At 40.7% G+C, this 15,970-nt stretch overlaps 1 protein-coding gene across 2 annotated transcripts in view; it reads right to left on the minus strand.

Moving 5' to 3' along the window:
- The window catches only part of FSTL4 (follistatin like 4), a 227,217-nt gene that overhangs the window by 15,827 nt on the left and 195,420 nt on the right, over positions 1–15,970 (minus strand). Inside the window, exons 7-10 of one of the 2 annotated variants that reach the window (XM_075164560.1) lie at positions 11,148–11,268; positions 3,226–3,387; positions 2,070–2,204; positions 612–638 (exon numbers count right to left, since the gene is read on the minus strand). In XM_075164560.1, coding sequence (XP_075020661.1) covers positions 612–638; positions 2,070–2,204; positions 3,226–3,387; positions 11,148–11,268 — 445 coding nt within the window. The remainder of the gene's footprint in view (positions 1–611; positions 639–2,069; positions 2,205–3,225; positions 3,388–11,147; positions 11,269–15,970) is intronic. The other variant, XM_075164561.1, reaches the window with a different exon arrangement.

Consider the following 15,970-nt stretch of genomic DNA (forward strand, 5'->3'; position numbering starts at 1 on the left):
TGTGCAGGGCACACTATAAATTTGATCAAACTAGAGATCTTAACTGCCAATTAAAACAAGGAGAAATGGGGCAACCTTCACCCTGCATCGATTTAAAGGATAGAGGGAAGCAAACCTGTTGTGGGTTTTTTTTTGCCTAACAGTCAAGAACACAATTTTTGTTGCTCGCCTAGTAAACATCAATACCTGCTACTGAGGAGGAAGAGCTTGAATTACTTGCTTAAAAATGCAGTGTATTGAATTTATGTCTTACTTGTTCAGTTATGGTAATTTGGGAGCACTTCTGACACTTGTGCGATTGTTAATGCAGTTTGAGAATCTCAGGCTACTCACATTGGTGGCAGTTTATATAAAATTCACATTTTTATATATTTTATGGTCATCTATTATTTCACAGTGGGAAAATGTAAGAAGTTACAAGTACGATTTATATTACATGAGTGACATCTCTTATTTGAATAGTTTAGCTTTTAAATGTCTGGTCTGTACTTAATCTGGTAACTGTGAAAGTTGGTAGAGTTAGTGGCAAGTCAGTGGAGAATGGCCCATCATGGAATTATTAAAGCAGACAAGCACATTATCACTACGACAAAAGAACTTTACTGCAGTACCTTCCTCTCGCCACAGTATGTTTGCAACTGCAGCATCAGAAAATTGGGAAAGCCAGAAAATAATCAGGAAAAGAAAAAAACAACAAAACAATGTCAAAATTTTCATTGTAGCAAGTAACTGAATTAATACTCATGTTTACATGAACCGTTTAATTTGTGAAAACTCTGTAACATTCGCTCAAACAAAATATCAGGAAAGATAGATATTTCTAAATACATTTGCTCCTTCTAGAGACAATTCTGAAACTTTCACATGGGAAAAATCCTCACTGAAACAAAGCCAACTTTAGCCTGTGCAAAGATCAAAGTCTTACTAAAAAGAAGATGTTGCCTTCAAATGTAATTGGCGGTATGGTACAGGCTGTGATTTTCTGTACAGGTTCAATAAGCAAACATGACATCTTTCAGAAGCCTGAGACTGGCAGTTACAGCAGCTACACACTTTGCTGCATTTCTTCTTGGGATTTCATGCAACTACATTCTTTTTTAGGATTCAAATACTCTTTGAAAGTACATCTGCATTTGAATTTCTGTTTAAGATACATCCAATTATTTCTCAACATACTGAAATTTCCCTTGCTCAAGTATTCAAGGGAAAACGACCAATATTAACAAGAGTACATAAATCTATTTAATGAGGAATAGAATATATTTTCTAAAGAATCGCCATGAGAGCGCATATTTATGGCTAACTTCATTTTCAATTCTTGCTCTATATTAACAGCCAGAAAAGTAGCAAAAATCCCATTTGCACCTAGCCTTTTAGTATCACCATGAACCCGGGTGATCTCCTAAGTGGTTAAGAGCAGAATTAGGAAGGATCAGGTCTCTGGGAGCTTTTCCATTGGGGCAACTAATCACCACCTTCATTAATTGTATTTCGGGGGCAGCGTGGTCAAGATAATACTGCCGCGCTCCTATGGGAGACATGCAGCTAAGAGTGGCTTTGAAGTGGAAGATAATTTCACACCAAAGGAACTTATTTCGCTAGTTAGTGATGTAAACACAGGTAAAATCAATAATTCAATCAGAACATTCTTCAAGCATCTAAATATTTGAGAACTTTGACTCGTAACTGGCTTTAAAAGAAGAAGTCTTGTACAGAAATCAGTGAAATGTATTTTCTGAAACTGCATATAATTTGGCAAACTATTAGATTTTATATCTAAAACTATTGCCAATTTGTTACTTCAGTAAAGATGCTACCCGTACCACACCCAGTACAGTTCTGGCACATGAAAGGCATCATCGTTCTGGATGAGGAGATTTTACCTTCCTCACGTGGTTCCTTCCCAAAACAGTATCCAACCCTCTGATCAAAGCACGGACAAAATTGTCATTACCTTATGAGTAAGAGTCCAACATACCGCATGCAATGGACTGAACTATTAAATTGCAGGTATACCACTATATCTAAGAACACTTTAAAGAAATAAATGCATGGAAAATTAAGCTTACGGGTCTTTCTTGCCGAATCTTCTATGAAAAGTGAAGATATGTCCTCATCCACTCCCACCTCATTTTTAGCAATGCAGGTATAGGCACCAGTGTCTTCATATCGAACGCTACTGATATGAAGTTCACTTCCGTTTGCTGTAAGAAAGATACCCATAAACAGTGTTCCTCACTGCTGCTAATTGCTTTTACTGCCCTTAACTGCCCTCCATCGTTGCTCGTCGCTTGGCGACGGCTCGACAGGGTGGCTTCACCGCACAATGTTTCCCCACACATAAGTAGAGGTATTTGGGGGATTCTCACGAGAGCTGATGTTGTACTTCTTTCCATTAGCACATACACACTCTGTGCCAGAAACAAAGAACAACCCCAAGTGCAAACAATAAATTACATTTAATTTATTTCTTCTTGCTTAAAAAAAAGTGCTTTGGCTTTAGTGGAGAAAAATTCACTTCAATTTTGCAATCTGTTTTTCGTCAGATCACCAAAAACTTGGGTTTGGGAGGGATCTTCCTGCAGTTCCTCCTGTCGTTTTGCTTTCTGGAGTGGGACTGTTGCCTAAAACCTTCGGAAGATTTTGAGATATTGCACCCAACCATGCAGGGATATCTGTGTTGCCAACAATGGTTGAGGGCTGCAATACACCACAGCCAGCCTGGGGAGGGTGTGGGGAGGTGTATTTTTACACAGAAAATTGCAAATAAGTATTTTTGCCTTTTATTGTGTCTGTTGCACTCTCATTTGAACAAGGCCCAACAGGAGTCAAGAGCCTGATCCCCTCTGCAGCGGTGGGTGTGAGAAGATAGGTGAACCACAGCCTGATTCCCAGCTGACTTGCATCCAATGTAGTCCTTATACCTGAACAAATAATTTAATGCATTTCTCTTCTGATTTGCACAGCTGTACACAAGAGGCGAGGCAGTGGAGAACCAGGCACACTGTCTTTTAACAGAACGCCATTACCACTTACATCAATCAATACTGTATTTCCCGAGAAATTCACAGGAGAAAAAGATAAAAAGAAAGAACAGGGGGTTTGTAACACGATTTTCAACAACTATGGCTTAGTGAAAGTACAAGAATTTCTAGTTTAAAGTGCAAAGTAATCCTCCTTAATCCCCATCTACAATACTTTAATTAATCAAAATTCTGTTCTTACCTAGGAGCGTTAGTTGTTTGGATAGTTTTGGCATGATATCAATGCCGTTCTTTAGCCAGGTAATTCGGGGATTAGGGATGCCTTCGGCGTGGCATTTGAGGCTTGCCGACACGCCAGGCTCCTGCGCCTGCGTTTCAGGGTAGACGCGAATCACTGGCGGCACTGCGGGAAACAAGGAATTGGCGACTTTAAACTCACCCTTGCTGGTGGCTCGAGAGCCGCTGCCTTCAAACGGCGCTGCAGAAGAGGTTTGATCCAAGAACCGGGAAGATACGCAACGTCCTGGCTTTCAGTGCAAGCTACAGTAATGATTTTTCTACAGTTCAACTTTGGGGGCAGAAAATAGAAAATAATAATAGAAAAGAATAAACTAATAAACCAACGCCAGGGAGCAACCTTGATATCTGATTTTTTTATTTAGACTGTTCTTGCTTGTTCTTGCTTTCTTTCATTAAGTGACTGATTGAACTTAAGTAAAGTTGGATTAAAACCTAAGGCATATTTAAAAATTAAAGTATAAACTCCAAATCTTCACTGAATCCAGTAAGGAAGGAATTGGAGTTCTTGCCTATTAGAAGTAGCATATTGTTCAACATCTTAATTAAATATCCATCAGAAAATAGCCTGTACATTCACTACCTGTTATTCTGAAGAAATAAAGTATTTATAAATTACTCCTCTGAGAGGCTTTCAAAATGTGACTTACCTTGTTTCGGGAAGGCCCCTCTGAACTATTTAATATACTCAATTGGCAGAACTACTAATTATATTACAATTTCAGACAAGTTCATTGATTTTCAATCATGTTGCCTTCATTGCTCAAATCAACAAGGCTCAACATCACCCATTAACTATTTCTTAACAATTTACTCACATACTTCAAAGAGAATTTGCAATATTGCAATATCAGTGAAAAATATCAGTGGGACTCTCCTTCCTTTTACCTCAAGAGACATAATAAAAGGAAACGTGAGGATGTGCCGTACCACGGCTGATGGTATTTGAAGGGTGGTCATGGACTGCTGTGTTTCATAATCAAGTGGTCAACTTTTCCACTAGATTAGGAGATTTTGGGACTCGTGATGTAACTGTTGAAAGGTGTAGAGTTTTGTAAAACCACGGTCAGAGTCAAATGCGTTTGCGATATCTGGGGGTCCAACTTCTTCCTCAAGGAAAATGAGTAACCTCTGCTAGCACTAGTGGAAGATTGAGGAAAATTTGCGGGGTTTTTTAGGAAGCCTGAATGAGTCAGTAACAAACTTCCACTGGAAATCACTGGCTTAAGGTACCTAACTCACTGCTGTGTTTTTATATAGTCCATCGTTAGGCTCCAGGACTGGCAAAATTAAATTGACTTAACAGTTGCTTTGGAATAAAATGAAATCTGTGTTTGCAGCTTGCTATGTGTCAATATATCCATATGGGGAGAGTTTAAATAATTACATTCACTAGCATGTACTTTCCACCTTTCTATTTCTGTTTTTTTATGGGCCTTACCAGAGAGAGATGTATTTTACTTCTGTCTTACCTACCAGCTGGCAAATATTAACCAGAGCTGAGTCATCAGCTTGGATAGAAATCAGCCACAAAAGAAAGCTCTCAAGTCTACTTGTTTTTTATAGCTTTAAAAGTGAGAGATTGTTCAGGTGTAATCTGAGAGGAAATGCCTAGGGGCAACTGGAGAGACAAAAACCGGGGACTTCTAGCAAAGGCTTTAAAACTTCACCTCTGCACTGGACGCGTGGATTTACTTCCTCGTCTTCTATTTCCTTTACTTGAGAAGAAAAGAAAATGTGTTGTAAGATGTAGGGCAGTGAGTAAAACACCACGTAAGAGCTCTTTAATCAGGAGGTTACGAAAAAGACAAGGTTTGTTTTATTAGATTGAGTTTGCAAATTCTAAGTAAAAGCATTTACTAGCTTTTTATCTTCTCTTCCTCCCATGGCTGTCAGGGTTACAGCTCCTCCCGACTTCAGGAGGTGCCAGATGAAGCGGAAGGAGAGCAAAGGAAGCGATCTGCTGCTGGAAACGGCTGGCAGCTGTCGGAGCCATCCCTGTGTTTACTTAAGGGACAGTGTCCAAGCAATTCAGGGGAATAAGACTGCGAGTCAGGAGCTTCTGATTCCGTCTGTACCTCAGAAAATTAATTTAAATTTCTCCGAGTCAGTGTCTCCAGGCACGATAGGATAAAGATAGTAATTTTTGTCCACTTTGATAGAATTTTATGAAGGTCCTGCACTCAATGCTTGTCTCACCTATGATTTGCTTGCTACTAGTAACATTTCAGAACGAAATGGTTTAGGAACTGAAGCCCATTGAAAGTCTACGTCCATTGAAGTTCAGACTCATAGATGAGAGGTGGTTTGTCTCCTACAAATGCATAGGAAAAAATGTACAATACTAAGCAGGTTAGATGCCCAAATCCTGGTGAAGTCAACAGGCAGTTAGTACTTCACGTCCCCAGGTACTTTCCTAACTCTCCAGATGGCACAAACCTGTCTCTTCTAGTCCACAAGCAATGCTGACCCTCTCAGCCTGGGGGTTTTTGCCTGCCCCGGCCTCTTGCAGACAGACTTGTGTGCCCATGTTTGCAGCTAACTACATGAAAACCAGCTCTGGAGCAAAGCCTGCGAGGTCCCATGCCCCGTGCAGAGCTCTGCTCCTGCCAGGATACAGCGCTCTGCCTGCACCTGCCCGGCTCCAGGCGAGGTGGAGATCCCCCCGCCGGGCTCAAGCCCTTCTCTAACATATCCCAAACGGCCAAAGGCACCAAAGCAATTTTACTCCAAGCCTAGTGGTGTTTTCTCACCCACCAGCTCTTAACAGAGATGGAGACCGTCCCAGACATCACCTATTTAATGCTCTCAAAACCAGCGTGGGTTGATCAGGTTTTCTTATAATGGTTTGCTTTATGGCTTTCCTCTTCATATGGACACTCACGTTGGCACTCCCAATGACTGCCACAAGGATCATGCGCCCTAGAAACAGGGCACTCCTTCACAAAGCAGAGTTTACTTGCATCTCTCAGTTCTTTGCCTCATAGCATGCTAGTCTGCATCTGAGTAATCCATATATTTTACCTGCAGAGCTGAAAACACAACAGATTTATATTGCAAAAAGTAGCTCAGGGGTCATAGACACTGAATCAATATTCTGCATGAAAATTAGCTTAACTTGAAATTATAGCAAGGTGTCTTTTCAAGATTGATTAATAAGGAAACTGCTTGTTTTCACCTACAAAAATATGTGTTGCACCTCCATTCCTGCTCTCTTATCATTTTCCTGATCCTTCCATTTTTAAACTTTTTATTTCTTCTCCCTTGTCTTACGTAATTCATTGCACAGGTAAATTATTGCATGCAACTGCCTTGTGATAACAGCAAACTACAGAATGCATTTTTATTATCCTTGCTACAAATTAATACATTCCAAGTAAGCACATTTTACTTTAAAATTGCAAAGATTTCAGCTCCAGACTTTGGAATATATGGATTATCCTTTGCTATTTCCCTTGGTGAATATATATCATTGCTAACCATTACTGTGCCTGCAGCCAAAGGCAATATAAAAATGCTATTATCTTAAGCAAAGTAGGAAAAAAGAGGCATTCAAACAAGTAAGAGATTGGGTAGATTGCCTACTACTGCATACTGAGTAGTACCTTACTTGAGAGCAGACCAATTCATTACAATAAAACAGCTCAGGTGATAAAGCACACGATGAGCACAGATAGCGGTATCAAGCCCCAAAGACATACACTGCTGCTATAGGACCTGTATACTCCAAGGCTTAATAATTATTAATAGATTAATCATTTACTTGAGATGTTTTAATCTTTCCATTTATGATTTGAAAGGCGTTTGCAGCATCATATGTTTTCTCTTGAAAAGCCACATTAACAAAACATCAGTGTTTAAAACATCTCTCCGTTACTAGAAAATTTGTCCTATTGGACCCTTATAATTGGGCTGAGGATCTAATGGCTTTTTAAAACTGTTTCCAAGGAATACAATATTCTGATTTATGCTGATGTTTTCCAGAGTGCAAGGACCAAGGAAAATGATGCCCTACACTCAGCAGTCTCTTGATTTGCAAACTATCAATTTTCATAGTTGATTACAATTTTATGAGATTCTTTATCCTCAGCAACTCTTTTTCTTCTTGAAAGTGATAAATTGCTTTTCCTCCCTACAGTTAGCGTATGCTGTACACATTTCCCAAGCAATATCCATATATAGGAGAGAACATAATTTTCTTACTGTTCTTGGCTTCTCCTGATCAAAGATACCAGCACCCAAGATGAATTTTTCATTCTTAAACTTTGTGCTGCCTTTCAGCGCATTCTTTTCTTCCAAAGTCATTAAGGGCCAGGTGTATAAATACAGTGACTTAAATTTTACCACTGCTGTGAATCCTAAGATTGATGAGCTCAACCCAAACCTACCACAGCGAATGTCACATGTAGGCTGCAGTTCACATGTCTGCTTTATGCTTCTTGCCCAGAAGGTGTGAGCCAGCGGTCTGGGGCATTCATCTGGTGGTCTTCGCATTTTCTGCCTAACAGGATTCTCATCTCTGCTTGTCAAAATGCGCATCTGGATCTGCCCGTGTCATTTCTGATATTGTGAACCAGCTGATACAAGGGGAAGCACTGCACGGCATTCAGCAGTCGAGCAAAAACCTCCTTTTCCCCTTCATAAAGGCTGCTTTGGAGAGGATCTTTAGGCAAGTCTAGACTGTGCAATGCCTGATGCCGAGTCAGACAACGCGGAGTTGCTTTTACCATTGCATTGTAGCCTGGTTAAAGAGCTGCACGCGCATGGCTGGGTCGTGTGGCGCATGTACAGCAGCAAGCGTCAGCAAGGACACTGCTTGCCTGCCGCGGACAGGCGCGCGCCCGTCTTCCAGCAGGGTTTGACTGCAACGAAGTGAATTTACTTTCCTTGGGCAAGAAAAGAAACAACCGTGACAATATATTGGGATGAAAGCAAGGCTTTCTGTGGGTAAACTTTTGATAAATTTCATTAGTCTGTAATACATTCAGCTAGAGCTCTGAATCCCAGAAACTTTCAATTTTTGTCAAAATTGGGCTCTAAGCTTTCTGTTTAAGCTTATATTTCCTAATTTCCTGTATCACCTAATCAATGAGCTGTTACAAGCCATTTAGAACATTGCTATGTTCTAAAAAGAGACAAAGGAGAAAGTAAGATAAGGAGAATATGTCAGATAAAAGCATATGAAGAGGGTGCATATAACTAGGATCAGATTCTTTTAAGGAGAAAAAGGCAATAAAAGGAAAATATTTTATAAGCTGGACTGATGGGCCTCAGTGGGAACAGTAAGCCAGGGCCCAGGTGGTACAAAAAGGATCAAAGAAAGAGTTACTGCAGCTTCGAAAAACACTGAATTAACTGAAACGCAGTCTTAAGTTGGGACCTGTCTGTACAGACACAGTGAGCTTGGGAAAGGTTGGGGATAAACCCTTTTACTTCCAGTTGGTTCTTCTTTCTCTACTCTTTCCCAATAGAGAAACTTGGAGTTTTCTCTATTAAAAAGAAAAAAAAAATTCTGATTGTTTTCATAGAATAAAAACCCCCTGGTTTTGATGTTAAAAGTGTATCAGTCCCTCCCTGGAGGAGACAGGTGAGCAGATACACCCGAGTTCTGGCTGACTTGTTTCTGTCACATTCTCTCACAGTTTTAGTCCAATCCAGAAAAGCAACAAAAAACCTCCCGTGTTGAAGATGGAGTTTTTAGTTTGACAAAGACAGACAGAGACAATCCCCAGTACTGTACAGAGCCCATCAACCATATTTAGATTCTCGGCATCTTCACTCAATTCAGCTCGGCTCAGTTTCTTCCCTCTAGTCCTGTCAAAAGAAATTCCTCAGTTTGTCCTTTAAGTTAATAAAAACCGAGAAGGATTTCCTGAGCAGGGCTCTGCCTTGGGAACCCCACCATGCCTCTGAAGATAAGCAACGTTGTCCTGTCATCGGTGCTGTTGCCCCAACATCAGGCAGAAAAGGAGAGAATTTAGTGACGTGGGCAGTCAGCCAGCCACGTCAAAAACTGCAAAAACCCAGCTTTGCAAAGCCTAATTGCTCATATCAGAATATCAGATGCTGTAAGACAAAGATTTCTAGACCCTGCAGTGTTTTCTAGCAAGCCTGAGTTAATACCAGAAAGCATGGCATTTTCTGCAGCATTTAGTGACTACACAGCAACATTAAAAAGCCAACATGGATAGTGTTTTGGGTTTTTTTTGTGTAACAGTGTTCTTGTATTAATAAGAAAAACCACATGTGGTTGTGGTGAGAAACTTCCATTTAAAAAGAAAATGGGATCTTTCAACAGCAAGTTAAATCTAAGTGGCAGGCATGAGTACGAAACGAATCAACCCCTCCCCACGCTCCATCTAGCTTTCCTCTCATTCTGGTTTTTGTTTCAAAGCCTTTGGGCCTTATATTCTCAGTGATGATAAAGTCTACATTGTTGTCTGCCAACTAAACTCCGTTCAGGCCTCATAATATATCACATAATATACACGGGATTAAGTTGTTAGCTCGCGTTTCTTTCAACTGCCATTCATCAAACAAATAGCACTTTGAGGAAGGAAACCTATTTTCCCAGCTGCACCATGCACAATCTAGTTATCCACATTGCTGAGACTTTACAGTTTACTATCTCAAAAGATGACAAATTATTATGTAGAAACATTAAGTCAGTTTTCATTCAAATCAGCTGGATGCTTTGTGCTCTCCTCCAGGTACTCGCTGTGGGTGGGGAGCACTTACACACGTCCAGAAGACCTGAGCTGCAGTCAAACCTAAACCCCTCGTCCACCGTGGCACTTCTTAAAGTGCATAAATATCCCTTTTTACTGTTTCTCTTCGCGTCAGCCTCTCTCTATTAACCTATGTGTAGCTATCTGCTCTTACCAGTTGAAAGCTCTCCTTTGTAGAGGTCTGTGCACATCTAGAGAAAGAACTAAATATTCATTTTTCTTATAATATATCCCCTGTAATAAAGTGACTAAATTTTCCTATAAAACGAAATACTTTCATACCAGAGTACATCAAAATCTACCCATAGTGAGCAACGGGTTACCCTGTCTCCTATTCTGGAGATACTGCTGGTCATATTAGCACATGTAAATACAGGTTTAAAGTTGGATGACGATTTTGCTGCTGGGGAGGTGGATACTCCACGGGCTGGGCCCTCGATGAAATCCTGGTTTAAGCTAATGTAATTTTAAACTAAATCTGACTGACTGAGTTTGAGGTCAGAAGAAAGATATCAAACACCTGAATATGAGTTCCACCAGGCGCACATGTGGTCCAGGGGACGGAGGGGAATGAGGATGCTGGAATATGGCCCATGTGATTCTCTCACCTGTAAAATGGTTTGCCCTCATTTTGCAACCCAGTGGGCCATATCTTTAGCCAATGCAAATAGCTCTCAGTGAACCAAGCTGACTACAACCAGGTAATAATCTGATATATAGCTGTGAGGTAGATAGCTTTGGAAACACTGTGCTGTATTTATTTAAATATCCTGGGCTATTGCACGCAACAGAAATGATTTTCTGGAAGAAAAAATTGAAGCCACACTTCTGTTGACAAAAGCAGTCATTAGTCTAAGAGATGCTTTGAAACACCACTCTTAACTCTACGGAAATGTTACTGACAGCTTGTTTTACAGTTAGGATACCTGCTGAAGCCCAGGTAATTATAGATGTCCCCCCTTGTACCTTTCTTTTTGATTGCCTGTGATAGCACGAGAGAGCAAACCCCGAGCTGCATTCGCTCTCGTACACAGACAATTTAGTGCGTGGCTTTTCATGTCTTTGTGCGAATGAGATTAACACGCAACTTTGCTTACAGGAACGTTTTCATGGATTGTCATATATGCCATTTACTAACCATTCACCTGAAGGATGTGGGTCTGATACAGCTCTTCATAGCCGTAGGCATGACAGGTGTAATTGCCCATGTGAATAGTTGTTACCTTGGTGATGTAGAGGGAATCGTCTTCTCCAAAATCCTGTATGTAACAAAAGACAGGAAAGGTGCCTTATTATTTAGGAAAAATATTTTAAACACCATGTGAAGGGAGACTACCTGTTCAGAGGTTTTGATAGCATCGCAGCTTGGGAACACAGCTTGCATTTTGAACAGTAAGTTTTAAAGTTCATAAATCAACATGCAAGGAGAAAATGAGCAGCAATTTAAGAGTAAGGCAAAGTAACTCATCTGAGAGCATGAACTTTTGTGCTGGTTGCTAACAAGGTGCTCTTTGCACATAAAAAAGATGGCAATCTCCAGCTGTTTAATTTATGGGGGAATTTAACACCTACCCGTTAACCTCAGATACATAAAATGCTAACTTCTGGGTGGGTTAAGGTGTCCTATGCCGGTTCTTAGAAAATGCACTGTAACCTTGAGACTCGATGAAAAAGAACTGAAACTGTTTGTCGCTTATCTCAGACAATATCCTAGGCAGGAGTCAAGGAAGGAAACAAAAAGCATTTTCTCAGAGAAACTTGTTTTGATCTGTAAAGGCTTGACAAGTATCTATCTTTATCCCCTTCATCTTCCTAGATCTGCTCTTGCATTACTTCAATTTTTGATTATAGATGGGGAGAATATGAGTTAGTAGAGAGGTTTTGGCACTTGAATGTGTTGTACAAGTGCCCTGCTTAGGAATTTATTTCAAATTACAGTTAACAGAATCACAGCACTGATGGGTATACGAAGCAGCTTCTCTTCTTACTCCATTAATATTCAGACTTCTGCAGCTCCAGAATGTTTGTACTTCTATGCAAACCCAGAAGGATACATTTAAAAAACAGTTCATGAGCTGAAAGAACGATTTTTCTTTAATTAGCTCCATGCATGAAGCATGCTAAACTAAATGCTTTGCAGAATTTCACTGAAAAAGTACGGTAAAATTCAACTTAGAATCAGGGGGGCACAAACCCAGTACAATAGGGTGAGTGTTGAAGAGTGGTTTTGCTCATGAAAAACCCAGGACTTTTCAAATTTCCATTCTGTAGGTAGAAAGCCAGCCTGCAGCCAAGGAGTGTACCGGGAAAGCCCCTACACAAAGCTGTGCCTGTTGCCACCGTTGTCCAGCACGGCCACCAGGCGTGACATGGAAGTGCCGCACTGTAGAGCGGCGAGGAGGTGAACACTCACAGCCGGGGTCTTCCAGCACGACTTGATCAAACCCACCAGGGTGGATGGCATAAAATAGGAATGCAAATTTGCTCTGCTGGTTGGGAGCCAAGAACTTGGGTCCCAGTTTATTTGTGACAGAGAAAGGGAATCCATGTGCAGAAGTGCTGATACTGCTCCCTTTCCCTGCTGCGCCCATGGCAGGTCCAATGCTACAAGGAGTCATCCTCATCCATGCTGTTACTGCCAAGCCCCCTGCCACATGCTCAGAAATTATGAGCAAGAGTTGTTTGATCATTGGATGGGCTGCTTTCTAAACCAAAATCATTTGGGGCTCCTTATATTTCACATTTCTTGCCTCTTCAGGGTGCATCTGCTTTACAGTTAGAAGCTTTCCTTTCCAGCCATGACACTTTGAACATTTTTCGAAGGAAGCTGCGATTCTGAGGCAGACTTGCAATGCCAGGTGGCACCCTTAAAGCAAAGTACAAAGTAGCCCATCTCTTGCAGTACGGGATTGATCTGGCACTACTTCTGCTGGCTCTTGAATCTTCTCCAATAACTTCTGTCTGGCACCAGAGAAATGCTTTCATGCCTCTCCTCTCAGCGACAGGCCAGTATGGCAGGGAGAAGGGAAGTTTGGGAACTTGCCTAGTTTTTAGACATCTTACAAGGCAGATTGAGGGTGAGCACCGAGAAATACAGAGTTTACAGGCAGGACAACAACCCTGCCCAAAGCACAGACCTTGACCTGAGAGGGCACAGACATAACCACCCTGGTTCTGCTATCTGCTACCCTGAGGCATGTGCTGTCCCCGTGTGCAAATGTATGAACGATTATAAAGAACAAGAGTAAACCCATAGATGATCCTGAAATCCATTATCTATAACCAAAAGCATCTCAGATATTACTGCCACCTTGGGCGTCAGGCAGATTTGGCATCTACACCATAGGATAAGCTGGTTAAGCTACCCAATACATTATTACAAATATCTACTCAAAAATTCCCATTTCAAGCATTTGCCTGTTTTCTGGTCAGCTAGATCTTTCCTGCTGGAAAGCAAAGATGCATGAGTAACTGCAAATAGAAAAGATATCAACCCTGTTCAAATGATATTTGCATGAGATAGAGAAAATGCTTGCAGTGGAGGGGACTTAATAACAGTTTTTAAAGTTAATCCCAAAGCAACTCAAATTGAGTTTAGATCAATAAAAACAGGATGGCTACTTTTATGGAATGATTTATAAGGAGCTGTGGAAAAACAGGACAATAAAATCTTCTCTGTTTTAAGTATGTTGCTTCCTTTAAGATATCTCAGAAAAATATTATGAATGCTTGGTTTGTGCTCTGTAATTGTCTTTTTATGGACGATCTGTTTTTCCAATGCATACAAATGTATTAATATAAGTGAAGACCCTTGCAAAAACAAACTGATGCAAGATTATAGTATTATTTTCTTCCTCTCCAAATGCATTTTTCTTGTAAAGAGAAGCTTATATTGGTAAAAGCATGGTTTATGACTTTTAAAAACTGTTTTCTGACTTCTAGCACTTAAAGAAGGTTATCAAATGCAATTTAGGTTAACACCACATCATTTATGTCAGGCACAGAAGGAAATTATCTGCCCTGTATTAGAACTTCCATATACGCAGTAAATTCACATAAGGGTGCAACGTTATTAAGAATGACCAGTATTAGATGTGGGAAGAAAAAAGTGATTATGGTTCAGTACTGAACCTTTTGTTGCTACAAAAAGAATACTGAATTCTCTAACAAATTAATGACTCTTTCCGTGTGTTTGTTTATTGCAGCTCACCGTTTCTCCTTACGTTTCCCTGTGGATATAATTAGTACATTAGGATTTCACAGTTACATTTTATATATATGCATGCATTCTTAGGCACAAGCACTTTCTGTGTATATTTTATAAACGTATATTTGGAAGTGCTGTAAAAACCCAAGCCCTAGAGCATTAGGAAATGATAAGTCTTTGATTCCTTAATAGCCTCTAACTCTACATCTTACACTCATCTCAGCCAGGAGTCCTGCAGCGCAGCGGGAAGCCATCCCGGGCAGGCAGTGGGCAGCCCTGGAATTTGGGCTATTTCCCACACCCCTCCATACTGCACTGCCTTTGGGAGCCCTTAGGAGCTGCTCTGGTGCATCTCTTGCCACTGCCACTGTATTAAGCGGGGTGTAAGTTAACACTGACAGTGCTTGGCTGCTGTTTCGGTTTGCTGGGAAGCAGTCCTCGACAGGGTTTAACACAATTTTATCAAGCTGAGAAGGGAGGCAGGTCAATAAGGACTTTTTGCCTCTCAAAAACGTTACCGGGCAAGTAGGAGCCCTTTGAACAAAAGTTCTCAGAAACGGGTTAGCACAAAACGTTTTTAGAGACCCAAGCTCTGAGCTCCACCCCTCCATCCAAAGACGCACACGTAAGCTTGCTGGGAGAACTGGCAGGGGAGAGGATGGGGGGGCAGAGGGAACGGGAAGAATTCACGCTGGAAAGGAGGATAGGAAACATTTCACGTGCTTTGACTTCTTTCAAACGGCTTTTGCTTGCAAAGCCAGGTTTCCAAGTCACCACAAGCCTGAAAGCAGTCAGAAGGAACCATAAACATCTATAAGAATGATGTAACTTAATTCTTCTCTCCCTAAAAGTATCCCACCTTTAAAGCAGAGTATCTCAGGGCTGTCCAGGAGTCTCAGCCCCCCGGGAGCTGGGACTGCCCTACTCCTACCCCCAGCAATGCCAACGGTGAACTGAAAAGGCATTTTTATGTATTATTCTGTGAAAAAGGATAGGCAACCAGGAGAAAGGCAAAGAAGTAACTTCTGGAACATGGTTTTTCTCCTTTACCACTGAAGAGGAATTTTCTTGTGAAGAGGAAGAAACAGAAGTGATGAAAATGTATGAAGAAAAAGCAGAAACCATTCTAACCCCACAAACTGATGAGCCTTGCATCAAAGCGGCCCGATAAGGATAAGGTGTTCATCACCTCTATTTTATGAATTTCATTATAAAATAATGTTACACGTTCAGGTAAAAATAATAACTCAGCAAGCTGTGCTTATAATTTCTCATAATTGATAAGGTCGACTAGTGGCAGATGACAGGTTGATTTCTCCAGCAGCTTGTCTTATGTTTTCTCTCCCCTTTTGGAATCAAAAGTTCTCTGCCCTTCATGAGCTTCTTTTATGTCTTGCAGTTACCCTTCAAATAAAGGACTGATTAAGTGACCTCAGAGCATGTTTTAACTTTTCAAGATTAAAAAAATGCGCCACCTTGCATTTTAAATTGATAAGAGCTCAGTAATCTAAAAAATAAAAAAAAAAGTTGCCACTGCACACAGTCAATTTGAAAAAATAACAAAACAGATCCTAGAAAATGGATATGTACTTTTTTTTGTATTGTATTTCCTTTCCATCACTACTGATTACGCAAGGCATCGGTCTCTCCAAACAGAAGATTTTTCATATTTATTTATCCCATTCCTCCCTTCTAATGCATTCCGTGGTCATGCAATCTGCCGCGGCTCGGAGACACCGCTCTTAGAAATGTGT

The sequence above is a fragment of the Calonectris borealis genome, chromosome 15 (genome assembly GCF_964195595.1).
Source record: "Calonectris borealis chromosome 15, bCalBor7.hap1.2, whole genome shotgun sequence".
In the NCBI taxonomy this organism is placed as follows: domain Eukaryota; kingdom Metazoa; phylum Chordata; class Aves; order Procellariiformes; family Procellariidae; genus Calonectris; species Calonectris borealis.